The sequence below is a fragment of the Clytia hemisphaerica genome, unplaced genomic scaffold (assembly GCF_902728285.1).
Source record: "Clytia hemisphaerica strain Z4C2 unplaced genomic scaffold, Clytia hemisphaerica genome assembly, whole genome shotgun sequence".
Classification (NCBI taxonomy): domain Eukaryota; kingdom Metazoa; phylum Cnidaria; class Hydrozoa; order Leptothecata; family Clytiidae; genus Clytia; species Clytia hemisphaerica.
The window spans coordinates 928506-955894 of NW_027104390.1; the positions used below are offsets into that span (position 1 = coordinate 928506).

At 36.2% G+C, this 27389-nt stretch overlaps 4 protein-coding genes and 2 non-coding genes across 8 annotated transcripts in view; 3 read left to right on the plus strand and 3 right to left on the minus strand.

The window, feature by feature from the left end:
• LOC136819854 (uncharacterized) overlaps positions 1-27389 on the plus strand; it is a 190655-nt gene that overhangs the window by 109796 nt on the left and 53470 nt on the right. Inside the window, exon 1 of one of the 3 annotated variants that reach the window (XM_067076101.1) lies at positions 4264-4275. The exons of the other annotated variants lie outside the window; for them this stretch is intronic. The gene's annotated coding sequence lies outside the window, so the exon portion shown is untranslated. Of the gene's footprint in view, positions 1-4263; positions 4276-27389 lie in introns of those variants that run through there. 3 annotated transcript variants of the gene reach the window in all.
• LOC136819805 (probable DNA double-strand break repair Rad50 ATPase) lies at positions 6310-9789 on the plus strand. The gene is made up of 4 exons (XM_067076046.1): positions 6310-6416; positions 6545-6780; positions 7241-7558; positions 9530-9789. Exons 1-4 carry the CDS (start codon positions 6310-6312, stop codon positions 9787-9789), a joined length of 921 nt encoding a protein of 306 aa, XP_066932147.1.
• LOC136819806 (gelsolin-related protein of 125 kDa-like) lies at positions 9834-12131 on the plus strand. The gene is made up of 4 exons (XM_067076047.1): positions 9834-10218; positions 10544-10718; positions 11168-11260; positions 11432-12131. The coding sequence occupies exons 1-4, from the start codon at positions 9834-9836 to the stop codon at positions 12129-12131; spliced, it is 1353 nt and encodes a 450-aa protein (XP_066932148.1).
• Positions 13343-16449, minus strand: LOC136819722 (uncharacterized). Its single transcript, XM_067075965.1, has one exon. It carries the CDS (start codon positions 16168-16170, stop codon positions 13432-13434), a length of 2739 nt encoding a protein of 912 aa, XP_066932066.1. The 5' UTR covers positions 16171-16449; the 3' UTR covers positions 13343-13431.
• LOC136819880 (U12 minor spliceosomal RNA) lies at positions 26766-26917 on the minus strand. Its single transcript, XR_010848494.1, has one exon. It is a non-coding gene; the product is annotated as a U12 minor spliceosomal RNA (small nuclear RNA).
• LOC136819881 (U12 minor spliceosomal RNA) lies at positions 27184-27335 on the minus strand. The gene has a single exon (XR_010848495.1). It is a non-coding gene; the product is annotated as a U12 minor spliceosomal RNA (small nuclear RNA).

Below are 27389 nucleotides of genomic sequence, written 5' to 3' on the forward strand. Positions count from 1 at the left end.
GAATTCGGGAATTTAATCCGGGATATAATCAAGGCTTTTTAGAAAGTAACAATAAAAAACGTTCAGACTGGAGTGGCGAGGGGCTTATTTTTAGTTCGAATTACAAAAAGATTAAATTATAGTCCACACCACACCTTGGTGTTGAAAAAGGTTTGACACTGTTTTTGAGTTCCAACATACCCAGCTGGCACACAACGTTGTTTCAACGTTGATCTAACGTTATATGGACGTTGTGAACGTTAGATAAATGTTGAAAAAACGTTGTGTGCCAGCTGGGTATCTATATTTTGAGATTCAGGATGGTTTCTGGGCTAACTAGGTGGCAACCTTGCAGGGTAGGGGGTAGAAGGGGGGTAGGTAGAAGAAATTTCAATGGAACCTGACTCCTGGGGTAGGTCACCAATATTGTTAATTTCTTCAAAACTACTAATGATATAGTAATGAAATTTCGTACAGAGGTTACAAAGGTATCAGATATTATTTCTACAAATTTTTAGGCCGTTTATAATAAAATGTGTATTTTACAGACCATTCAATATTTTATTATATTAAAAAAAACAATTATTTTTCCTCGGGTATCGCTTATTTTTGTCCTATGTATTTCTTAAACCATTAGTATTAGTCTTCAGATATTTCATATAACAGTAAAATATGACTCACTGAAAGCATTTTTACAAGCTTTCAGGACGGCTACAAAAACTATTGTCTATTTTACGGACCAGAATCTGGAAAAAATTCCCCAAATTATATTTTTTATTTAATTCATGATATGCAACATTGCAATTTCCTCTGACATTACATCACGGACCCAACAACTGATTGCTTATAAGCGACGTAAAATCAGTCAATACGTCGCTTCAACCGGCTTTTGGGTCCGTACCGTAAAGGAATAAATTAATGCGAGAATTAATTATTGCGGAATAAATTAATGCGAGCAACCCCCCAAAAAATATATGTTTTGCGGAATAAATTAATGCGAATAGGCCAATTTTAAGGGATTTTGCGGAATTAATTAATGCGAAATAGCCTTTAAAATCATTTTTTTCCTTTTAAAGAAACAGAGCGAACTAAAAAATTTCCAACGAAATACAAACAAAACGTGTAAAAATGTTTTATTCATCTTCATTCTCGTCATTGAGAAACTCAAAGATGTTTCTGACTTCTTCCCCATCATACTCCCAATCATCCTCTGAATCAGCAATATTTTAGAAAAAAATGCGGAATTTATTAATGTGAATGGCGGAAATTTTTTAAGGGCCAAATTCGCATTAATTAATTCCGCATTAATTTATTCCACATTAATTAATTCTCGCATTAATTTATACCCTTAAGGTAGAAGACATTGCAATGGTGCATATCATGAATAAAGTGGCAATTTGAAAAAAGTTGGCAGTATTTTTCAAATAATAGCTATACCAGCCCAATGAAAGAGATGGCATCTTGTTTGCTGAGGACGGAGAGTCTAGCTTATTGTGTATTTTACAGACCAGAATACTCAAACCTAAAACTTGACAGCGAATAACATAAAAATGAATTTAGAATTTACGTAAGTACTGTAATGTAAAAATTAAGGAATGTTTGACGTTATTGTTCAATTCATTGAAAAACTTTTTTCAACACAATTATTGCTGTCTTTGTCACTTTCTTCGTCGTCAGATTCTACATCACTTTCTGCTTCTCCATACTCCTCGTCATTCTTCACTTTCACCACTGTCGCTCTTTCTCCGTCACTAGCAGGCTGTGTCTTCAATCCATTCTATCTCACCATCAAAGTTCCAACCATGTCCTGCTGAATAAAGGCCAACGTAGGCAACGTAATTTGCCCCTTTTGAGCTTTAAGAGATAGAGTTGACCTGCTGTCCCTTATAATTTTGATTTACCTGTTTCGCCCGACCTAGAAAATGCTATGTGTTGTTTACTGATTACGTCTATATCTAAAAATTACCATCCGCTGTTTACTGAAGATGATGTCCTCAATCAAGAAAATACGATCTGCTGTACAATCAAGGTCATAATATATTGAGAATTTTGGCTATTTTAACGTTTTTCAAGATTTAAAGTTCTGGCGAGAAAGTCGATTTTTGGCTATCTTTTTAATTTAATCGAATATTTCAATTTGGGAGGGGTTGGCAGACTTCCAGGCTATATTCTGAGTCTTATTGGACTATTTTTGAACTTTTGGATCCTGAGATCCTAATGTCCTAAGTCTTAAGTCTCATGTTAAAACTCAGAGTTAAAACTCTACCCTTCCAACCTACTTTAGAGCACTTACAAATCGATTGTGGTTCAAAGACTTCCCGGTGGATTTCCCTTTTTTCTCAAATATTATGACCTTGATTGTACCTAGATGAACTCTTCTCATGTAAACGAACAACAGATACTTTGAAAAAAACTAGCCATCCTTGAAATGGTTGATGAATGGATCGCAAAAAAAATCTGAATACAATCCACGACGGGAGGTACGAGCGCATTGATATTGTAGCCGACACAGATCTTTCAGCGTCATATCTGGGTAACATACAAAGCGTAGGGCGCGTGCAAGATCATCAGACAGAATTATGATGAAGTTAGTAAAAAGAAAATTCCTGAGAGACTATCTGCATTGATTGGTTTTTATGCGTTGTCAGGGAATGACTATGTCTTCTTGTTCTTCAGAAAAAGTGAGGTACGTTTTTAGGAAGTCCTTACACATTTACACGGACGGGTTGTTTACCCGAGCCAATCTGATTTTCTCTCTCTAAATATCCTGATCTGTCTTCAAGGTCTCAAGTTCTTTGTTTGTTTGACAGCAAGCGTCTTCAATCAGTTGTTGGTAGTGGGTTTTGTGTGGTCTACCGATATTTGATAGTCCTGAAGAGTGAATCCAAATGAATTATGGTGGTCGATGGAAATCCATACAACATAGTCCAAACAGAGTACCATGAATGTAATGTAATGACCCCAGCAGATATGTTCAGTAGATCGGTATCAACATCGGGAGATCTCACAGTAGTATTTAGACCGTGGTAAAGTGTGATAGTGGCGGTGACGATGGCTCTGTAGGCTTTAAGGATGTTGGCCATCTTTCCGCATTGTCTGTGTCGAAGGTTTTAGAAAAGTCGACAAATAAGAGCACAGCTTCAAGATTTATATCTCTGATACCTTCGAGGACTCTTCTAACTGTAAGAAATTGAGCGGTCGCAGATCGGTTTTTGCGGAAACCGTTTTGGTTTTTACGTAGCACCTACTCGATTTTTGGCTGAATACGGATTAGATAGTTTTTTATTAGGCCTAGCTGATGAAACCAAAGATTTGTTGGAAAACTAAATATGCAAGATATATGGATCTATCAAGAAAACCGTCAACGAGGATCGCTTTCAACTATTTGAAAGCAAACGCAGAAGAAAGGGATAACACTGTTGCCTACGTTGGCCTTCATTCAGCAGGACATGGTTGGGACTTTGATAGTGAGATAGAATGGATCGGAGACACATACTGCTAGTGAGAGAGAAAGAGCGACAGTGGTGAAAGTGAAGAATGACGAGGAGTATGGAGGAGCAGAAAGTGATGTAGAATCTGACGACGAAGAAAGTGACAAAGACAACAATAATTGTGTTGAAAAAAGTTTTTCAATGAATTGAACATAACGTCAAACATTCCTTAATTTTTACATTACAGTACTGAATTTATTTTTATGTTATTCACTGTCAAGTTTTAGGTTTGAGTATACTGGTCTGTAAAATACACAATAAGCTCTTCGTCCTCAGCAAAAAGTGTAATACATGTTTTTTTTATAAGCAGAACGCTTATAAGCATATGAAGGCTCAGATTTGCAGAATTCCTAAACATAACATAAGCATATGTGTCAGCCTGAAATATATTTCCAGTTGTCATTTTTTATTACATTTCACTGCTCCCAAAATCTGAACCCCATCTGAAAAAAATTTCTGAAATTTCACAAAAGCAAAAGCATGATTCCCAGAAGCAGCCGGCGAAGGGATTTTTTAGAAATATGTGTTCTTATCTTCTAGGAGACAAAATGTTATGACCTTTCAATTTTTTATCCAAATGATGTGTTCTGATTTCTAGGAAACCTTTAGCGCACTATTTGTCTCCCTAAACTTATCACTATTTATGGTTTGATGTGTTCTAAAATCTAGGAAAAACTGTTCGCCAAGACAAACTTGTAAGATATTTGTTTTTCTCCACAAAAGATGTGTTCTGAAAATTTCTAGGGTTACTAGGCAACAAGATTACATCAATTTTTGCTTGATTATACCCCTGTCTCCTTAAAAGATGTGTTCTGAAGCTTTCTAGGGTTACCTAGACAACAAGAACACGTTAGATGACATTGATTATACCCCTGTCTCGTCAACACATCATCATTTCTAGACATTTCTAGTTGATTAATTTTCGAAGATCTGATCAGAACAGATCAAAATTTCTAGCTGAAAAATGCTCTCAGAACACATCGGAAAAAAAGGTCGCCTCGCCGGCTGCTTTCGGATTCCTAAGCATATAATAAACATAAACTATGTCTGAATGCTTAATGAACTTAGGCATACACGAGCCTGACCAAGGGGCATACACTTGCTTATAAAAAAAACATGTAGTTATCGGGCAGTACTACATGAGAAATATTTCACTTGTTCCCAGATCTTCCGTACAATATACGGGAAATCCGGAACAAGTGAAATATTTCTCGTACTGTAAAGTGCAAGTACCGAATCATTTGCCGAACACAAGGTTAAAAAAAAATTAATGAAGCGCTTGTTCCTAATTAGGCATTAATCTTGATAAACTCCTCGGTGATCAACAAAAAATGACAATTCAAAGATGATATTTACGGTTAAAAGCGACGTTTCAATCCCTCTATCAGGCTTGCGTTATGCTTAGTATTCTATTGTTCTTAAACAATAAAGCCATTCTTTAGGTAGGAAAACTGAATCTGCGTATGTTTATAAACGTAATACCTTAATAAGGGAACTAATTTTGACGAGTGGCAAAGATCCTGAAAATTTTTGTTTTGACAAAAACTTATTTTGGCGATTGATGAATTTTTTTTAATTTTGGTGGGATCTAATTTTGGCTTATTTGAAGCTTTTTTGTGATCTCAGGGAGTTATTTAGGCAAAATACCAAAAAATTTAATTTTGGCGAGTGAGCAAAATATTTAATTTTGGCGGGAACTAATTTTAGCGAATTTTGTCCAAATTCGCCAAAATTAGTTCCAGCCAAAATAAGTTCCCTTAAGGTACTTAAAAGTGGAGTTTCTTCAATTCGAGCGATCCTCTTTAAAAGTACCGATTATAGACCGTTGATTGTACGTTTTTTAAACCTTGACTTTTTCCCCAATGATAGAATAACCTAATTTTAAACCATTTGCATTTTTGATTTTTTTTTTTAGAATTCAAAAAGCTAGTTGATACGGAGTATGAGGAATTGATAACTCAAACATCTGTATTAAACCTATCTATAGCTGCTGGTCATTCAAAGAAAGATTCATCTCAAAACTGCACACGTGCTACTCCTGAAGCAGATATTGAAAAGTTTTCTGAGGAGGTTTCTGAATTAAAAGAAAAACTTTCCGAATCCACTGCCCTGGTTCAAGAAATGACTCACAAAAATCAAGAGGTTGAAGGTGATCTTGCACAAGCCGTGGAAGCTCTCGAATCATCAAATACAACTATCCGACACATGATACAGGGTAGGGAGAAGATCGAAGCTAAACTCCGCGCGAACGAAGAAAAGATCGAAGAACAAATTGAGCTTATTCAAGAGCACGAGAAATGATCTCCCTCGGTTGAGATTCAAGAAAAAATCGCTTTGCTTCATGAACAATTGACGGCAACAGATGGAGAGTTAGTTCATCTGATGGAGTGTGAGTGTGGAAGAAAAAGAATATGATCTAGCGCATGCGTATAGTGAACAAAAAATGATGGAAAATGAAAATGTTATTCTCACACAACTCATTGATGAGCTGAGAGAAGAACAAGATAAAAAGTGTTCAGAGTGGGAAAAGGAAATGGCCGACCTCCTATCCAAGCAACGATCACTGGAACAAGAAAATCAATCTTTACTTTGTAAGCTGACCGATTATGAGGTTGCAAATAAAGACCAGACAGTTAAAATCGATCAACTGACTTCGTATGTTGAGGAACTAGAATGCCAGAAGGCTAAAGACAAGGAACAAATCGCACTCATGTCGGCTGAATGAGATGAATTCAAGCAACAATTGGTTGTCCTTCAACGAACACACGAAAAATGTATCATTGAGAAACAAGAGCTGAAAGCTTCGTGTGAAAAATCTGTAGAGGATATGCTTCTTAAGATGCAAAAATATTTAAATGAAGAAAAAGAAACATCGTACGAGTTTCAAGCTAACCTTGAAGAACAACTCAAGGAATTGCGGCGTAAACATAAAGCTGAGCTTTCAAAGTATGATGAAGAGAGGTTGAATCTTCAAAACACTATTGAAGATCTCGAGAAAGAAATCGACATCGCAATGACACTACCAAATAAAAAGAAAAAGCTATAGCTGAAGCTAATCTTCAACTCTCAAAAAGGGCAGAGCTTGAGAACACAGTAGAGGAACTCAGACATGGTCTAAGCTCCACTCAAAAATCATTAGATGTTGCTAACAGCCGGAAAGATTCTCTCCGAAAAGAAGTCAGTGAGCCAAATAAGTTGTTGAACACTGAAATAGGGAAGACTAGTGACTTCCGGCGTCAAAGAGACCTTGCCGAGAAAAAATTTAACAATCGTCAAGAACAACTCGCCAGAGCTGAAGAAGATGTTGCCAGTATTAAAATACAACTCGTTGGTTTTTTGTTTTTTTTTTTTGTTTTTTTTTTATCAGGAGGAAGGAACCCAAACTAAGCTAACAATAAATTAATAAATCAATTGATAAATGCATGGGAAAAAAAAAACTTACTACAGAGGATAAATACTAACAAAAAATAAAAAACAAAAACAAAAAGAGCTTGGAGAGTAGTTAGAGTAAACTAGACTAAAATAACGGTCCCCAAAAACGGCTTGTATCACAGATAAATTTTATTGTTATACTCAATATATCGTGATTTTGGACAATGCTAAAATCGGGGTCGCCATAAAGAAGTATTCTACACAATGTTTTGGGATTGAATGGAAACAAGGTTATGTCAAGTTGAAGAAGGCTGTCAAACATCACAAGTCTGTCATTAGAGTAATCAGAGCAATGCATCAAAAAATGCTGTGTTGTTTCTACTGAATTTTGTCGACAGTTGCAGAAGGGGTCAACTGTGTCTGCAAAATTATGCCTGAACTTATGCTCGTTGGTTTGAAGAAGCAATTAACCTTAAAAGATAGTGACCGCAAAAGAGAGATAGAGCGATTGATGGTTCGGATCAACGATCTGCAAATAGATAACGATCATGCTCAAGAGTGTATCAATGAAGATCAGAAGTTACAGTCCGTTGTTGTCAAGATTACCTCGGAGAATGAAACGTTATCTCTTCAGATTTTAAACAAAAACGAATCAGAAAAGAATTTCATTGATGAGATAAAATGTTTAACGAAAAAAGTCCAAATGTTAGGGAGTGGTCAGAAAGTATCTACTAGGGGGGAGTGGAGGATATTTTGAAAAATACCAAAAAACTTTCGCACCCCCTCCCCTAGCCTGGAAAAAAATTTCGAACCCCCCCTCATAAGTCCCAATATTTTTTCGCACCCCCCCCTCCTACTAGAAAAATTTTTACGTATTAAAAGAATTTATACAGATGCGGTACAAAGAGTATTATTTGTTTGTATGACAGTTTTTTATGTCAAAATTAGGTAAGGGAAATAGTTTAGCCCTGTAAAGTTGAGTATAGTCCTTTAGGAGATCTACCATTTTGATTGACGTTTACACCACGGTATTTTTTCCGTCGATTTCCATGGTTACGACGGAATTTCTCTGAATTAAACAAAAGAAAAAAATCCGTGGTGTAAACGTCAATCAAAATGCTAGTGTGATCTCCTAAAGGAATAGTCCAGGGTTAAAATAAGAATCAACGAGTTATTTTCTCTGAGTTTCCCTAAGTTTTGGGAGAAAATTACGGCTTATTTTCCTTGATACACAATCTCCCTACATTACAGAGGCATCTCAATTACTCAAAATATCCACCATGGTTGACCCCGAAGGGGAGGTCGTCAGTAGTCCGACACTTTCTAGTCCGACGGTAAAAATGTCCGACGTTGGATTTGACGAAAGTGTCAGTATTCCGACAACAATTTTGTCCGACAACGAGTAAAAAAAAAACATATAAAAATCGAAATATGAATCGTGGAAGAGGAAACACATCTTTTCCGATTTTGAGGTTAGGCCCCTAAACCCGACTTTTCTTAAATTTTGTAAAGCTTGTTACGATTAGGCTTTCAAGAGTCAAGAGATTGGATTTAGCTGTTTTTACGACCCTATTCTTTAGTGGTTTACAACCCTGATTGGTCCTTTATTTCTACTTATGTCAAAATGTCGCCAAAATAAACTTTTATTAATATTATCTCAGAGAAAAACCCTCATTCGACACTCTAAAATCTTGCGTTTTCGGACAAAAGTGACGTCGGAAAAAAAGGCTTCCAAATTTTAAATTTATTTTATAGATTCGGACTATTTTACTGTCGGACTAGAAAGTGTCGGACTAGTGACATGCACCCCCCCCCCCCCCCGAAGGGAGAAAATTTTGAAGATCAGGTACTCGAGACCCTAAAATACAAGCTATTCTGTTGTTAAAAGGAGTCTGAAAAATAAAATTCTCTGAGTTTGAAATTTCCCTATAAATCTATATTTTCCAGGTTTTCCAGGGTCTGTCAAAGCTCTGTGTATGTAATTTATAAGATATTAGTAGACTATGGAGGCACAACCATGGTTTGCGCCGACGGGAGAAAATTTCGATGTTTTTCACCACCAATTTAGCTAAAAGACACTTTGTTTTGACACCTTGTTTTGAAATTTCTTTCTAAAAAGTACTTTTTCAAACCACTCTAATGAGCTGTGAAAGCTACTAATCTACTTCCCTTAATTAGCTCAATGCTACAAACCCAAAGGGCAAGGCGATGATGCACAAATAATGTTAGTATAACATGTACATATATCCAATAAAAGAAATTCCGAGTTGTCGGCCGTCAGGCGGAAAAATTTTTGAAATCTTGAAACGTAAAACTATGAAATTAGACTTCCTACATTTTCTCTTGAGTTGCCCAAAAGATTTGGAACCCCCCCCTAAACCCTCAAAAAAAATTTGAAACCCCCCCCCCCTAAAACCCTTGAAAAAATTTTGGAACCCCCCCCCCCCCCCCCTAGAATCCTCCACCCCCCCCCCCTAGTAGATACTTTCTGACCACTCCCTTAGAGGCTGTATTGGTGGACAACGTGAAATTTGCTTCAGAAAACGAAGCGTTATGCGCAGAAATCTCAAATATGAAAGAGCTGGAGGAGAGCCATGTGTAGGAAATTCGATCTCTCACGAATAAAATCAATGATTCGGAAGAATGTCTGCAATCTGCACCCTCTAAAGTAAAGCTTCTTCACTTAGAGGAAGAACTCATTAACGCCCTGAAACTACAAAAAGAAGCTTTCCTTCAAGCCGATACGATCACAAAGCAATACAATACTTCTAAGGATAAATTAGCCAATATCCAATATCTCAAGGAAAAATATATGCACGCAGAAAAGACAGTGAAAGACACAGAGTTGTTGCTCAAGAAAACGCAAAAACAACTGGAAGTGAAAAATACAAAGCTACACAACAAGACCGGGAAATTTCACAATTTCTCGATCAACGCTCTGACTTGAAAAGCAAGATTAACAAGGTGGTTAAAAACAGTGAAAAGCACAAAATGGCGAAAGAGTTGGCGGAACAGAAATTAAAGGAGGAGAAGATAAGAACAACAGAATCGGAAGAAATCGTAAATGACCTTCGAAACGCAGAACACTGTGATCATAAAGCTAACAAAGCTCTACTTTTAGAAGAGCAACGCAAAAGGTCAGACCTCGGGAAGATTGTTGATCAAATGAAATCAAGAGATGATCAAACTCAAAAAGAGCTTGCGAGTGAGAAACAAAAGACATCCAAACTTGAACAAATGGTTATTCAAATGAAAGACGAAATGGAAGCTGTCAGGAAGACAAACCAAGCGTCAAAAGCTGATGGAATCTCTCACAGAACAGATGAGGCCGTCGAGCAACCAACACCCGAGGGGGCACTGGGTTTGCGGACTGACGGTATGTGCGGGCCAAAAATTGGCTTTTAAAATTGCACCGTTATAGCGCAGCAAACATCTGTGAAAATCATACCCTTAGAGTGCATTTTCCCCAAAATTTTTGATCCCTTTCGTGCAAAAAATGGTCAAAATTCTAGCATTTTTGGTCAAAATATCTAGATTTTTCAAGAATTTTCTGAAATTTCTACCCTTACAGTGCATCTCTAGTTTTTCCGACCCTTACAGTGCATTTTAAACATATTGGAAAAGGTACCCTTAGGACCCGTTCATACCCGTCGGTCCTTTTGCCCAGCTGCCCCCCCCAACACCAACACCACTTTCTTCAGCTGAAGGTAATGCATCTGGTAAACAACCTCTCGTTGTCAATGATGATCTTGTGGACAGAGTGTCATATTGCTCGTCAGAAGAAGGAGAAATCACACCAACAGCCTCACAGACCTCTTTAAGTGGTGAAACATCGGAGCAAGATAATCATGAAGAAATTCCACAAGAGGATGAAAGGTAAGATTTCCTAACCCCATCTTTCTTGTACAATTACACCATAACACCCCTGTCTCAGTCCCCCGGTAGAACCTTTTCCCTCAGTGGGGATGAAAATTTCTATCAAAATGCCAAGGGGGATAGAAAATCTATTGTTTCCAGCTCGAAAATTCCATTTGGGATGGTTTTGGAGTGCAACTTTTTACATTCAGTTTTCAATGGGGATAAAATCACAGAGTAATTTCGTAGTGGGGTTGAATTTATAGGACGATTTTTTGGTCTATTTTTCCACCGGGGTGGGGGCGCTGGGGGGTCCACCGGGTCTGTGACACAGGGGTGTACCATACCTGATGCTCGATTTTCTGTGGATAGCTGGAGAGACTTATACCGAAAGGAAGTGGGTGGTATACCTTCATGGTGTTATCCGTCTGAGTCCAATATTTAAAAGTGATTTTTGATTTTCATTTCAGTGATAATGATGAACAACACGAACCCCACGAAGTATCGCAAAGCAGTGATTTCTATTTGTCAGATGATGATGCTATCGGTACGGCTCTGAACAGGTAGGTCATTTTTATATTTTTTTAACAATATTTTTCAAGATAATGGTATTTAAAGAAGTCATCATGTGAAAAATTCATTTTACGACCGCTTTACGGTTACGAATGTGCTTTACTAAAATTCAACGAATGAAAATTTTTAAGCAAGCAATCTTCTTTCATTTTTTTATTCAGAAAAGAGACGGTTGTATTCCACACATCACCATCGATTCCATCCAGCAACGACGGTGTTAAAGATGATGAAAATGATGTTGAAATTCGTAAACGCCAATCGGGCGAAAAAATTATTAATGGAAAAGAACAGTCCTTTGACGAGGAATTCAGTGACTTCAGAATCAGTGAATCAGTAAAAATCACTCCTAAGAAGCAACCATTAGATAATGCAATCATTCAAAACCCCATATCATTGCCTGACTTAGTCTTGAACAACTCAGTTAACCCCAGTGATTCCGATGTTTCACTGAAGGCTGATTCTTCATCATCGGAAAGCCTCCCATCAAGTGGATCAAGCTCTTCAAGAAACAAGAACAAAAATAAGAAGGGTAAGAAAATTACCAATAAACACATGCCAATCTACTTCTCAAACAATATGTCACCAGGGGCATCACAGAAAGGGGATGAACATTCCGATCATAAAATGTTCGACGATAAATCTAACAACAAACGGACACCTAAATCGGATGGTATCCGAAAATTAATATCCTCCAAACCCTGCGACAAAACACAACCAATAGCCAACCAAGGAGACAACGTTAAGAGATTAACAGCTGTATTCTCCAAAGAAGTTATCGCACCAGTCGCAACGAATAAAAGCTTTCCACAGCCATCCAGAATCTCAAGTATCAAAGAAAAATTTGAAAACCTTAGCTGTTGAGATTAATCTAAACAAACTATTTTTTATAATTATATTTAAGACAATTTTTTTTCGCAGATTTTTCCCATAAAATATTTTTGTCTCTCATACTGGTATTTGTATTTTAATTTTTCATAAATATATTTTAATCCGTATAAAATTTTTTGATTTCCAAAATACCGAATGATTTTGCCAAAATTTCCAAAATTCCGTAAAAAAATACTTGCAATTCCGATGACCAATTCTTAGGGTATTTTTCCTTGTTTTGACTAATTTTTCATCAAATTTGATTTTTCATGCATGAATTCGGAAAAAAAGGGATAAAAACTTTATAATACCGAAATTTAGAAGCAAAAATTCATGGATTTCCGATACCGAAACAATTTCAGAATTCCGAAATACCGAAGAAATTTTGCCTGATTCCCGCAATTCCGAAAAACGGTACCAACTTGGTCTCACTGTCAAATACAATCTTGAATGTAAGTGGGAGAAGAAAATCTGAAATCTTCTACCGTAGAGACTGATTGAGAAAGAAGAAATTTTATGAAAGTATGTACAGTGTACAGTCCGACAAACCCCATTTCTAAGCACTTTTTTGGTCACATACCCTATTAAGGTCATAATATATTGAGAATTTTGGTTATTTTAACGTTTTTCAAGATTTAAAGTTCTGGCGAGAAAGTCGATTTTTGGCTATCTTTTTAATTTAATCGAATATTTCAATTTGGGAGGGGTTGGCAGACTTTCAGGCTATATTCTGAGTCTTATTGGACTATTTTTGAACTTTTGGATCCTCAGATCCTAAGGTCGTAAGTCTTAAGTCTCATGTTAAAACTCAGAGTTAAAACTCTACCCTTCCAACCTACTTTAGAGCACTTACAAATCGATTGTGGTTCAAAAACTTCCCGGTGGATTTCCCTTTTTTCTCAAATATTATGACCTTGATTGTATATTGCCTGGACTATTACATATTTTTTTAATAAGCAATTCCTATTTTCGGGTCAGGGCTGGGGTTGCTTAGCATTCTAGCTCATTTTCTGAAAAAAAATTACTTCGACCACCCCTGATATTATACCATATTTATGGTTATTGGGTTCGAGGGCTATCATTTGCAATGGTTAGATTTTAAGAAGCTTTACTTTACGAGATAGTGAAAAAAAATTGGCGGGTTCGAGCCTTGAGAAAAATGAAATGTGTATGAACAAGATTTTTAGTTTGAAGAGACTTTGCATATTTTGTATCCAAAATTATTATTATCTTTTTGGAATTTTTCTAATTATATTATAACATTAAAAATCATCAATTCTTTAATCAAAGATCTTTAAGGACAGGACTGGTTGCACGGATATTTACAATCGACTAGAGTCGATTTCTCTCGAGGAACCCGATTGAAAAACCAGTCTCCAAAAGCTTGTTGTATCGATTTATCGTGTATTTTGATGCCCGTCCAAGTTTCATCGAATAGAGACATCGAATGATCGATACACGATACAATGAATCGACCTGAATCGGGTGAAAGTGCGTTATTAGTAGCTTTCAAAATAGCATCTCTATACTGTAGAGCTTTCGTCATTTCACCAGCAGTGCATTCGGGAGGATCTGACCGAAGAATGTTAATATACTCTCTTGCAATACTTGTAGAACGTCTTTGTTTCAAAACATGTCTTTTCTTGTTTGATTTTGTTATGAAATCTGTGAAATTATTGGGGTTAGCCATCGTCTGGTGTCCCTTCCTCTTATAAAATGCATCTATAATGTGAGGCGTACCGCTTCGTTTCTCACCTTTAGTAGGCTTTGGTGTGTTTGATTTACTAAGATCTGCTGATATATGATGGTTTAAGACAGACTGTGTCTCATCTGAAATTTGCTGGAGTTGTTTTATCTGCTCTGGTACAATGCCTTCAATGCTTTTCAGATTCTGACTAAAACTGTTCTTTTTGGTTGGTTTTTGCTGTACTCCTGTTTTCTTGACACGTTCACTTTGTGAAGCCAAGGATGTGTTATGTAGAGGTAGGAGGGAGCTAGATGCTGGCAGGTGGGAGCTTGATACAGGTAGTAGGGAGCTTGATGAAGAAGGTAGGGAGCTAGATACAGTCTGGTTTGTTATAGATGTTGCATTAGTGCTAGTCATAACGAGAAGGGAATGCTGAGCTAGGGAAGTATTCCTCGCTTTGATTACTGAATGCTCTGTTGTCATATTTTTAGCCTCGATAACCTTATGTCTTTGGTTAGGAATGTCTAAATCTTGTGTTTGTTTAGTCGAGTAAAAATTCCGCAAAGTCGTGTTGTTGGCCTCAATTATTGAATGTTTTTGGTTGAAAATATGAGCGTCTCTGGTTTGGGCTATTGAGGTACGGTTGCGTAGATAAGATGATGTAATGTTTTGAATCTCTGAAGCTTTTCTAAAGTTTCTGGTTTTGGAAGTAAATGATGAAATGACATTGTGAACTGTGTGGTGTAATTTGCTGATATAACTCCTGAAAAATGGACGCATCTCAAAGCCTGAAACGTCTCTTTTTAATTTCTGATCAGGCGTAATCTTACGATTTCCCTCTTGTTCTAACATCTCAAATTGACGTCTTTTACGTTGAACTTTTTCTCCAGTTGCCGAAAATTTACAATCAATTCCCAAGAAATAAATTAATGCCCATATATCATATGCTGAGTTGAGAACATACATTGGTGTTTTGACGTATTGCGTTGCTATCGCTGGTAGAAAACATTTCCAGGGTTGGTTCTTAAAGTCATTTGTACAATCTTGATTCAAGCCCGCGCTTGCATTCTGCATCTCATAAACTTTCTTGAAAGCTATTTCTAAACTTTTACCACCTATCGGTGCCGTATCTATGAAGAATCCAGCATCCGCTAAAACACGGACCGGAACAGTTGTCGGGAATCTTGAAGCGATGTAATCTGCTTGAAAAATAGCTGCCATACTTCCAGCAGAAGATCCTGTTAAAATTACGGATTCTGCGCTTTTGAAACCGCGGTTGAATAACAAATCATTAATAATCGCGTTCAAAACGCGTTTTCCACGCAGATAAATTGTTTGACCAGATTTCGAAATTATTGGTCTTTCTCGATTGCCAGTAAATGAAGCACCATCACAATACACAACCCAAACTAAATTCCAGTCATAAAAATCAGGATTGACTTGAGGGTTCGGTGAATTTATTCCTTGGATGATGGGTGGTGATTTTGGTAACTTATTAGTTGAACCTAATGAACTATGACTACGTTCTACGCATGCGCTAGGATCAAAACACCATGCACCACCATTGAAGTGTATAATCCAGGACCGTTCATTCGGCCCTATTCCAGGCCTATGATAATAAGCGGGTGGGGACCCATCCAAACATACGGCGCCCCCTTTGGTCGCTTTTGTTACTTTATATAAAGTCATTGCTGGTTTCGGTGGGTCTGATTTCGCCTGGTCTGCATTTTGTGGTTCTGGGGATTTCGGAGGTTCCGGGTCTGTGTTTTGTTGTGCTGATGGATTAAATTGAGTGTCCGCTAAAAAACTGTCCGGTTTTGCTTGTGAATACATTTGTAAGAAGTTTTGCTGCTCTTCAAACTTCTTTTGCTCTTCGCTAGCCTTCATAAATTCATTATAGTCTTGTTGTGATTGGGTGGGTCCGCTGGCTACCTGCGGCGCCAACAACGAATCACGGCTTACTGATTGCAACACACCGTTTTCTAAAGCTCCTTCTACCGGGTGCATTAAAGCACTATTTACACTATTTGAATTCTGTAGTTCATCAAAATTCAACTCGCTTGAATCAGAGTTTACAAAATTTGGTCGATTCGTTAACGCGTTTGAAGAGTCTGGAACCCATTGTTGATCCAAAAATTCAGTTTTAGGACGCTCTCCGTTGCTATGGGTGGTTGCTACAACGCCATTATAATAGGACCATGCTACTATTGAGATGAGTGCTATCAGTATACACGAGCAAGCAACAAATAATATAATACAAAAACTGCGCCAGTGTCTCGAAAACCATTCCCAGAAATTATTACTCCGTAGTTGATACATACTGAAATTTTTAAAGAATGTTTTCATCTAACTTTTTTGATGAATCTTTTGATACGATTCTTTTGTGGAATTTCATCGAGGGATCTTCGGATTTCAAATTGTTTCTCGGAAAATATACCTTTGGAGTTTATACTTATCACTCAATTCGTAAAAAAGGATTCCAAACTCTTTTCATATCATGATCATTAATATAATTTCATTTGCCAGTAATTCTTTAATTTCCAACAAAATCTCGTAGCATTCTATACTTCGTATTAACAGGGAACCTTTTCCAGTTCACCAGGAACCTCCAAAAAAAATATACTTCTTTATACCAAAATCTTTTGAAGTAAAGAATTTAAATGGAAGAAAGCAGCCTGCAAAAACTATTTCATATGAAGGGTTTTCATTTGTTTACGACCACTCATTTTCAGCATTTATCAGAACAATAACAAACCGAATAGTGCTCAAAATGTGTTTGGCATTTTGGTTGCCAATTTCATTTACAAATGAATAGGGCATTTCTTCGTATTGAAAGAGATTTCTTGTTTCAAAGTTTCTCTTTGAATCAAATCATGGCCTCCCTTTTTTTTTGGAATAACCACAAATTTTCAAAAAGTGTCATGCAAACTCGAGAATATGCAGTTTTTATCTTATCTTACACGCTTCATAAGCTTTATAAGAACAATTTCATAAGAACACGAGGCTGGAAGTTGGCCATTAAACCTAAGAATAATTCAAGTATCGGACTTCAGAAGTTAATAAAAGACTCTAAAAACAGTACTGATTTTAAACCCATTTTCAGTTTTTCAGTAAAGAAACTTAAGCGTATTAAGAACATGGTAATAACATTTGAGCCTGAAAATTTCAAAAAATTAAAAACAGCTCAGTCTGAGCCAAAATTTACTGGTTAAATTATAAGAAAAAACATGCATCTTACCAAAATTTGCATATAAGCTTCAACAAATCTTGACGCACTCTTAAGGGTCGCTTACACAATATATTGGCGAGCAATATTCGACAATAAAGTTTTCCGACCGTAATGTACGTAAAGTAAATAAACATGTGCTCTTTTATAAACAAGAGCCGCAAAGATGCGGATAAATATTTCCTTTACAAATGATAAAATAATTATTGATGTCCTCAAAAGATTTCAAAGTGCTTTATCACAGATAACATCAAGCAACACAAGTCCCCAAGAATTTCAAAATTCGTTTATGTAATTGCTAGTATTTGCAGGATTATTCCTAAGATGACGAAGGTTCAAACCTACGGATTACGGAGTATATCCAAGCTGAACTCGACTGAGAATAACAATGCAGTAACCAAATTGGCTAGACAACCTGGGTACCTAATAGCCGCCCCGCCCCCCGCTAATTAATTTTTCGAAGATTTTCCACCCAGGACATTCTTATTCCAACCCCCCCCCCGCTTATTAATTTTTGGGAAATTGTTTTTGAAAGTTCCCTTTTTTGTCCCAATTCTGCTGTATTAGCCTCCTTTTAAAAAATTTGCCACCCAGGACATTTTTATTCCAACCCCTCCTCCCCCGCTTTTTAAGTTTTGAGATTTTTTCCAACCCCCCGCTTATTCCAATCCCCCCGGCTATTAGGTACCCGAGAGAAGGTGGACTTTAGTTGGATTTTAGTATTATACTAGCTGTCACCCGGCGTCGCACTCGCTGAGTAGAGTGTTGTGTTATTGAACACATCAAAAGGCCTTTGGATAGTGCATAATTATATCATTTTATTATAAGCGCTTATTGCTAGAAATATTAGCCAAAAAGGGGAAATATTTGAAATGAAAGAATGACAAAAAGGAAAAAAGTTGTCATGCCAGGTCAGGAAATCACTTGAAAAATTGTCAATTGACACCAAAGTTTTCTTCATTTTTTAAATGCATATGTGGAAGAAAATGTCAAGTTTTAAATGCACATTGAAGAAAATATATATTCATAACAAATGTTTTCCATCTTTTAAATGCACGTGTAAGAAATCTCCAAATTTATAAAGTTTTTCCACGTTTTCAACGCGTATTGAAGAAAATAAATTCATTACAAAAGTTTTCCATCGTTTAATGCACATGTAAGAAATCTCCAAATTTATAACAAAAGTTTCAACCTTTTGCCTTTAAAACGCACGCGGAAAACAATCTACAAATTCACAACCAAATTTTTCCACGTTTTAAATGCACGGGGAAGAAAATCTCCAAATTCACAACAAAAGTTTCCACGTTTAAAACACACGTGGAAAAAAATCTCCTTGACCAAAGTTTTCCACATTATAAATGCACGGGGAAGAAAATCTCCAAGTACCAAGTTCAAGACAATGATTCCAATTGTTTAACTCCATATTCAATACAATCAAAATTTTAAGAGTTAACATTCTTCATATTGGCCAAGGTGTTCTGGTTATATCAGCTTAAAAAGTTAGAAATTACAGTTCTGTGAGCCGCAACAGAATTTTCCCCACAAAAAGAGTTTTCACCGACTGTCACTAACCAGTTAATTCATTGTTGTAGATAAAAACACCAAGGGAAATTCAATCATTAACCAGTCAATTTTGCTCCATGTTTAAATTTTTAGCTCAAAGCTAGCTAAATCATAACATAGTTCATCACCAACCATATCGCCATCTGACCATTGCGCATTGGGTGGTGCATACCATAAAAGTGAGTTCAAACTTTTTTGATGTCGCAAGTATTATTTTTCAGGTATAACATGGTCAGATTTATCCACAATCACTTTAGGTAAATATACAGGCAAAATTGAAGTTAGCTTGTTGTGAAAGTTGACAAACAAAATGACAAAATGTCCTGTTTTTCCAAGACCATCAAGATAAGAGATTGTATCTCTCACACCAAGAGTATGTAAACGAAACATCAAATCCAGACAATCGTACAAAAAACATGATCCAATTCAACTCATGAAAGCATAAAAACCAAAGAAAAATAGCGAAAGAGCAACATTTGTTGTCTATTTTTTGCCTCCATCTTTGTTATGACTGTTAAAAAGCAGTATGGTCCGATCAACAATACGCTTTCGGACCGGGTGACGTTTTCCGATCGGCAAGGAGAATAGACCACCGTACGCATATTTCATACGACGTGTCTTGAAAAAATGACGTCTTCCGCCTCGAAAAAAGAACATCCTACTGTTTTTACCGCCGGAGCTTGATTTAAAAAGAGACTCATGTACAAACTCACGAAATTGACCAAAACCGAGCTAGACTTGGAGAAGAAGAAAAATTACCGTTTTAACAAATATTTCCTTCTGGAAAGGAAATATTTCAAAAGTATTTTCTTTCTGTAAACAATCCCCTATATTGTTGAGATATTGTAAATTGAGCTGACAATATATTGCAGGCACCTTTTCGTCACTCAGAAATATATTATCAATATATTGCCTGATAATATATTGTGTAGTGTATGTATCTTCTTTTTGAGCCGTGCAACAACGGCATCACCCTACATATTTGGCCAGAGAAAGTTTTTCTCGAAGGTGACAGTTGATAATTTACTAAATCTTAGAGGAACACAATAAATCTCGTGTTACAGCTTCACACGTTGGTGCCCAGTGAAAATTTGGGAATTTCTTGTGATTTCCTAGTTCTGGTAGAAGAGTAATAAATACTCCATGGGTCGAACTTGCTGAGAAGTACTATGGTGGCCTACTATGGTGGCTTGAGCAAGACCGATTATTTTTTAGAATGTGCCCGACCTTGTACAGCTTTTATTTATTAGGAGGATCTTAAAATGACGTTTTCGAAACACTATACGTAAGCAAAGGGAAATTCAATATATCCCAAGGTCTTAGGGAAAAATTTACATTCATGTGAAAAATATATTATGGCTCGAAGAATATACCTCAAATTCACCCTATAAATAAAAACAGGATAAGAACAAAGTGTCAAAAAGATAAGAACACGGAAAGGTATTTATCATGGTTTCATCGTTAATTCGTGATCTCTTTGTAAATGAATCTTAAATCATGTGATATGTGATGATGAAATCCATAGCATGCCTAATATCGATTTACCACAACCTTGAATAACCACAACCTTGATATACCACAATCTTGATATAAATCAGTGAATATGTCATACAACCCATGGCTTGTACAGTGTTTTAGAGGAAGACATTTTCGTGGGTACTATACAAGGTGCCCGGGAAAAAAGTATCGAGTCAAAAACAAATTTTCCATTGATTTTTAACACCCCTGTGTCACACACCCACTACATAGAACCCCAGCCCCACTGGAAAATTTTGCAAAAATTTCGTCCCCGGTGAAAAAATACCCTGAAGTTTCAGCCCCACTGGGAAATTGACTTTGATTTCATTCCCATTGGAAATTCAATGTTTAAAAATTGCACTAAATTGCACTCAATAGGAGCTTTTGTCCCCATTGAGGAAAGAAGTTCCACCAGGCTGCGAGACAGGAATGTTTTTTATAGACCTTCATGCATTAAAATTAACTTTTGTAATAAACATGTATGATGGAGTGCTTTCTTTTTTTTCTCATCCAAACTTTCCTACTCGATCACATGTCCATGCACGCGGCAAATTTTGCCGGTTCAAAAAGAGTAAAAAATAAATTCACCGGTCTAAAAATTCGACTCAAGTACATATTCACGCTAACTTACGCTATGCTAATCAATACAGAGTATACTTGCTCAGAATTCTCCGGCGTCTGGTCTAGAAGCTAGAATTCGCCAAAATTAATTTTTCATAGGCCAGTCTATCAAAAATAAAGCAAAACTCCTGGTCGAGACCCTTCCATCCACAATCCTTTTCCACCGTAAACCTCTTTCCACGAGCCAAATATCCAGGGAGTTTAATGATGGCCCCCTCCTAGCGGACCTTCAATTCACGCAATCACACAAATTATTTTTCAATTTTCACGCATTTACGCAAGTGAAAAAGCCCATTCACGCATTCACACAAACCGCTGGGGGGGGCTTTAAGGTATGTGGAAGAGAGCTTTCTATCCCCGATTACTTAGTGGTGATAGACGGGATTTTTTGTAGGATGGTTCTTGGTTCTTCAAAAAAGATAGAGATTCTTAAGGAGAAATTGTAGAGCGTTCTATAACGATAGCACCACAGTCTAGGGGTTTGTTTTTTGGAGGATTTCTTATAAATTTCACGATTTCACTCGTTCTTTAGTTACCATTATGGGGCATTTGACCTGAAATATAAATTTTGTCTCAAGTTCAATCGTTCGAGATTATTTGTTCCGTATTTAATTTGTGGAAAAGCTTTATTTATTCAAATGAATTTCACTTGTTCTTCAGTTACCATTAAAAATATTTGACCCTGAAATATAATGTTGTTTCAATTTTTGATAGCTAGAAATTTGTTTTTGTTTGTAGAGATTTAGTCTGATTGTGGGAGGATTTATTGATTCAAATGAACTTCACTCGTTCTTCGTTTATCATTATAAATATTTGACCCTGAAATATAATGTTGTTTCACTTTTTGATAGCTAGAAATTTGTTTTTGTTTGTAGAGATTTAGTCTGATTGTGGGAGGATTTATTGATTCAAATGAACTTCACTCGTTCTTCGTTTATCATTATAAATATTTGACCCTGAAATATAATGTTGTTTCAATTTTTGATAGCTAGAAATTTGTTTTTGTTTGTAGGGATTTAGTCTGATTGTGGGAGGATTTATTGATTCAAATGAACTTCACTCGTTCTTCGTTTATCATTATGAATATTTGACCCTGAAATATAATGTTGTTTCAATTTTTGATAGCTAGAAATTTGTTTTTGTTTGTAGGGATTTAGTCTGTTTGTGGGAGGATTTATTGATTCAAATGAACTTCACTCGTTCTTCGTTTATTATTATAAATATTTGACCCTGAAACATAATGTTGTTTCAATTTTTGATTGTTAGAAATTTTTTTTTGTTTTTAGGGATTTAGTCTAATTGTGGGAGGATATATTGATTCAAATGAACTTCACTCGTTCTTCGTTTATCATTATAAATATTTGACCCTGAAATATAATGTTGTTTCAATTTTTGATAGCTAGAAATTTGTTTTTGTTTTTAGGGATTTAGTCTAATTGTGGGAGGATATATTGATTCAAATGAACTTCACTCGTTCTTCAGTAATGATTAAAGGTATTTGTCCCTGAAATATAATGTTGTTTCAATTTTTGATAGCTAGAAATTTGTTTTTGTTTTTAGGGATTTAGTCTAATTGTGGGAGGATATATTGATTCAAATGAACTTCACTCGTTCTTCAGTAATGATAAAGGTTTGTCCCTGAAATTTATTTGTAAAGGTTCCCCCCCCCCCCCCCCCCCCCCCCCCCCTTGTAATGTAATGTTGTTTCAATTTCGATCGTTCGAGATTTATGACCTATCGTGGAAAAGATATATTGATTCAAATGAACTTCACTCGTTCTTCGTTTATCATTATAAATATTTGACCCTGAAATATAATTTTGTTTCAATTTTGATCATATGAAATTTATTACATATTTTAGCTTTGGAAAAATTTATTGATTCGTATATACAGCACGTATTTTTTTACTCCAACTGTTCTTAATTAAGCCATCAATCAGCGGGAGCGTCCTTAAGTTTATCAACAATGATGTAAATTCTGCGCGTAGGCGATGTTAATCTTCCAGGCCCTTGTAGAGATTTTTTATAAAACCTTCCAAGCTTCAACTGTCATTTTTTTAAGATTTTACTTTACAACATCAATCATCCTCTCCCCAGCTGGCAAACAACGTTGTGTGCCAGCTGGGTCAGTAGCTAGGATATTTCCTGATAATTGTTTTTAACAAGGTGTGTCATGTACTTTATTTAAAAAAGATCAGGGAGCCTTATTTTCTTGCTGTTTTAACGGAAATACCAGAACTAAAAAAACTATCGGAATGTATATGAGGTCAATCTGACTTTTGGATAAACTTTGAAGGTTTTTGCCAGAGCGAGAAGACATCTCTGTAGACCTAATACCCCTGTCTCATAGCCCGGTAGAATTTTTCCCACAATCAGGATAAAATTTCTATTAAAATTCCAATGGGGCCATATGGGCTTGGTTTTGGAGAGCAATTTTTGCATTGGATTTTAAATGGTGATGAGATCAAAGTGAAATCATTTTTCACCGTTGGGCTAAAATTGTAGGGTATTTTTCCCAGCCGGGACGAGATATCGACCAAATTTTCCAGTGGGTGAGGAGTCCAACCGGGTCTGTGAGACGGGGGTGTGACTTGATATGAATGAGACTACCTTAAGAGAAGAAATATTGGCGGAAAGATATTTTGGCGAATTGCATAAAAAATTCACCAAATTCGCAAAAATTTCTTATCGCTAAAATTTAACCTTTTAAGGTAGGTATCTAACCATCTCTGATGCCCTACATTTCCAACTCTAAACCTCAACCTTTGGTTTTACCGTTTGAAAACTATCATTGCCCAAGATTTCTCAAACAACGATAGCTTTTCGGCTGGAAAATTAAATGGTTTTTCAACTATAGCCTGTTAACTTTGAACCGGAAGATTGACTATTTTCGAGTGCAATTATGCATCAATAGGAAATGCGCTTAAGTTCTAAGAGAAACCTTTTGACTGATGACCCAGCTAGATGATATATGATTCAGACATAATAGATAGACATAATACATAGATGTCGTGTCATTTCAATCGCGTGTTGTATTGTTCCGTGTTTATATCGCGGTGTATCATGGTCTGGATACAAATAAGATACATAGCAATTAACAATAACTCATTTTATCTCGGAATCTGAAATCCTCACGTATCAACCAGATTATTCAACATTCTCGCCAAAGAGAACACAAAATGGGATGCTCTTCACGCATAATACAGTCGAGTACTCGAACCTTTATAACTCGAATCTTTCCTTAACTCGAAGAAGCTTTCTCGTCCCTTCAGATAACAATGCCTTATTAACCGTACTCAATAATTTGAAATTTCTTTTACTCGAACAAATTTTTAATCTCCGGCCGTGCTCGATTTATGGAGACTCAACTGTATATGCATGCATTTAGACATGGTCGCCCCCCCCATATTCATCTAAGGTCATGTAGAAACATAGGCTGCTGGAATTTTCTTATGAGTTTGTGCTCCTATAGGGATATGGTTTTTGTTTGAGTGGGAAAATTTTAATATTTCAACGACTTTACTAAATGTAAGATTGACTTGTAGGGTACTAAATGTAAGGTTGAGAATTTCAAATGAGCAAGCTTTGACTCAACTTCAAAATTTCTATACAACATCCCTGTGTCACATACCCGCTGGAACCCCAGCCCCACTGGCGGAAGATTTGACCAAAAATTCGTCCACGGTTTGAAAAATACCCCACAAGTTTAGCCATACTGAGAAATTGACTTTGTTTCTATCCCCATTTGAGATTCAAGGAAAAAAATTGCATTTCAGAAAACACTTGATTATTTTGGCCTTTGAACAAAAGAATTTCCATCCCCATTTACCGTGAAAAGCACAGCTCAAAATCATATATTTACGCTGTGCCGACGAATCGAGATTCTATTCATCGCGCAATCAGCGAAGACAAAAGTAACCATGACGACCATCCAAGATCTTGGATGAGCGTCATAGTCGATATTTTTATTCCCGTCGTTGAAAACACAACTTACAAAATGTCATCAATGCTTTGAAAAAAGAGTCAGTGATAGAGAATCATAACATAAAGTCTGTCTATTATTTCGATTCAATTAAAGTGACATTTCCATAATTAAAAGTTTAGTAATTACTGTTATACATTTGGGGATCATGTAAAAGATTTCTTTCGAAATTAACTCATTTCAACTACACTTGGAGGTTTCTGGGGAATTCGTAAATAGTAAACTGCATACTGATACAGTCTGCTAGACATTAATATGGTAATATTTGCTCTTCATCTTTGATTTTTTGTACAGTGATTAGATTGACACATGCGCGATAAAATGTCTATTATTTGTCTTCAGAGGTTAATATTTTCTTTGAAAACTTAACCTCTGATACTCAGGGTAATCCCCATTGGGATTTCGATAGAAGCTTTTATCTCCACTGTGGGGATGGGATTCTAGTGAGACAGGGGGGTTATGCAGTTCAGGAGATTTAAATTTTGACCCAGTTGAATTTCTAGAGTCTATATAGAATTTACAAAACGTATTTTCTATGATAGAGAAAGAGAGGGTCCGAAATTGGTTGACATCATGACTTTCTTTTGCATGACTATTTTGACCGTTGAATTTTTATTATAATTCAATGAAAATACTGGATTCAATTGAACATAGAGATTTCAATCTTTTGGGTGGTTTTTGAGTACACCTCACGCAATATCTCATTCCCCAAGGTCATGAGCCCTCACAACCTTTGCTACCTTTTACTTTTTCAATATGACCATGTACTAACAGTCTGCTTATTCCGAATCCCTATAACTCGAAATTTTAGATTTAAAAAAAATCTTTGCCTTTCTAATAATATTACTAAAATTCTCCACGTTCCTTTATTTTCTTTCACAATTTTGGTCAGTTGGTTGATATACCTGTATTTCCTTTAATGCTTGCTTTATTCAGTCATTGGTCAAAAAAAGAATGAAGGTGCTTCGAATTCATTAGTCATTTTTGAAATCTCAGTCTCGGGTTGTTCTTAGTTTTTCCAAAATCAAACAGCCCCTTCTCACAGACCTGGTATGATTTTTCAAGCCAGTGGGGATAAAAATAACGGACTTTAAACTCGACGGGGATTATTGATATTCCCATATTTTTATGACTGGGAATTCAGTTCTTTTGTTTTCAAGTCAGAAAATTCAGTGAAGATGGGAAGAAATATCATAATATTTTGCAGTGAGGATTGGTTTATTTGATTATTTTCAGTGGGGAAGAAAACTGGAGGAAAATTTTCCACCAGGGACGATATTTTGTCTATGAGAAGGGGTTTAATCAAGCTTCGTGTTTTTATGAAGTCTTTTTATCATGCTAAAAAAGATTCCTCAATTATTCTAAACTTTCAGTCATGCAAATTGCAAAATGATAACAGGGGAGTCTGCTTTATAAAATTGCAAAATGGAAAAAGTCCGTTAATAAATACCGAAATTAAATTTTGATAATCTCTTCCCCAATGAACCACTGTGCAAAAGACCGTTTAATTAGATTCAAGACTCCCGTATCGGCAGAGACTTTAATCTGGCACCCTCCCTATTCTTTTTGATCTCTTCCAAAGAAAATATCTATTGCATTTTCTGCAAGATGCGTCTCTCGTTTTAGCACATCCTTTTATATAAGAAAGCGGGACTGAGCCTTGACCAAAGAATAACATAAGAACACAATCGCGAACTAAAATCCCGAATTCAAGATCATTTTAAATCTAAGAAAACTAAACATATAAATAATAGTATTGTCCAAAAGTTTTGGAAAAAATAAAGAGCGTCTGAGGCTAAACCAAAGGTTGATTATCCTTATAAAAGAAGCACATAATACCGTCTGAGGTAACTTCAAAACAAAATGTTTTAAGTCCATTTTGAAATGTATTTGTCAATTTTTTACATACTGATCTTTGTTTGCTATTCAGAACACCAAACTTTACAAGAGTCAACTTTCTGGGCTTCCTTCCTTCAACGATTTTCCTTTTAAAGCATTACAGCTTTGTATAAAGTATTTTTACTTTTATAATATGGAGGCCGCCTAAACAAGGGCGACTCGCAGAAGTAGGCGAGTCAAGCCCAAGGACAGCCTGCCACCCTCCAAATATTATTAATTCATCAGTAATGCGTATGCCCGGCGTCACCCAGGCATTTATTTTCCTTACTCATAAGTTTAAGGCTGACTATGATTAAGTTAATTTCGTGAATAGTGTTTGAACACTGCTTAATTGATTGTGGTGTTTACTATATAAGATTGCTACACAATCGCTTCAATACTAAAAGTTACAAGTCATTTTGAAATGTTTTTGTCAATTTTTTACATACTGATCCTTGTTTGCTATTTAGAACACCAAACTTTACAGAAGTCAGTTTTCTGGGCTTCCTTCCTTCAAAGATTTTCCTTTTAAAGCATTACAGCTTTGTATAAAGTATTTTTACCTTTATAATATGGAGGCCGCCTAAACAAGGGCGACTCGCAGAAGTAGGTGAGTCAAGCCCAAGGACAGCCTGCCACCCTCCAAATATTATTAATGCATCAGTAATGCGTATACCCGGTGTCACCCAGGCATTTATTTTCCTTACTCATAAGTTTAAGGCTGACTATGATCAAGTTAATTTTGTGAGTAGTGTTTGAACACTGTTTAATTGATTGT

Coding starts and splice junctions, on each gene's coding strand:
- LOC136819806 (XM_067076047.1), top strand. CDS start 9,834: ATGGCGAAAGAGTTGGCGGAACAGAAATTAAAGGAGGAGAAGATAAGA. Junction 10,219..10,543: donor ACTGGGTTTGCGGACTGACG/GTATGTGCGGGC, acceptor CACTTTCTTCAG/CTGAAGGTAATGCATCTGGT. Junction 11,261..11,431: donor ATCGGTACGGCTCTGAACAG/GTAGGTCATTTT, acceptor TTTTTTATTCAG/AAAAGAGACGGTTGTATTCC.
- LOC136819722 (XM_067075965.1), bottom strand. CDS start 16,170: ATGAAAACATTCTTTAAAAATTTCAGTATGTATCAACTACGGAGTAAT.
- LOC136819805 (XM_067076046.1), top strand. CDS start 6,310: ATGCAAAAATATTTAAATGAAGAAAAAGAAACATCGTACGAGTTTCAA. Junction 6,417..6,544: donor CATAAAGCTGAGCTTTCAAA/GTATGATGAAGA, acceptor ACTCTCAAAAAG/GGCAGAGCTTGAGAACACAG. Junction 6,781..7,240: donor AGCTGAAGAAGATGTTGCCA/GTATTAAAATAC, acceptor TTTTGTCGACAG/TTGCAGAAGGGGTCAACTGT.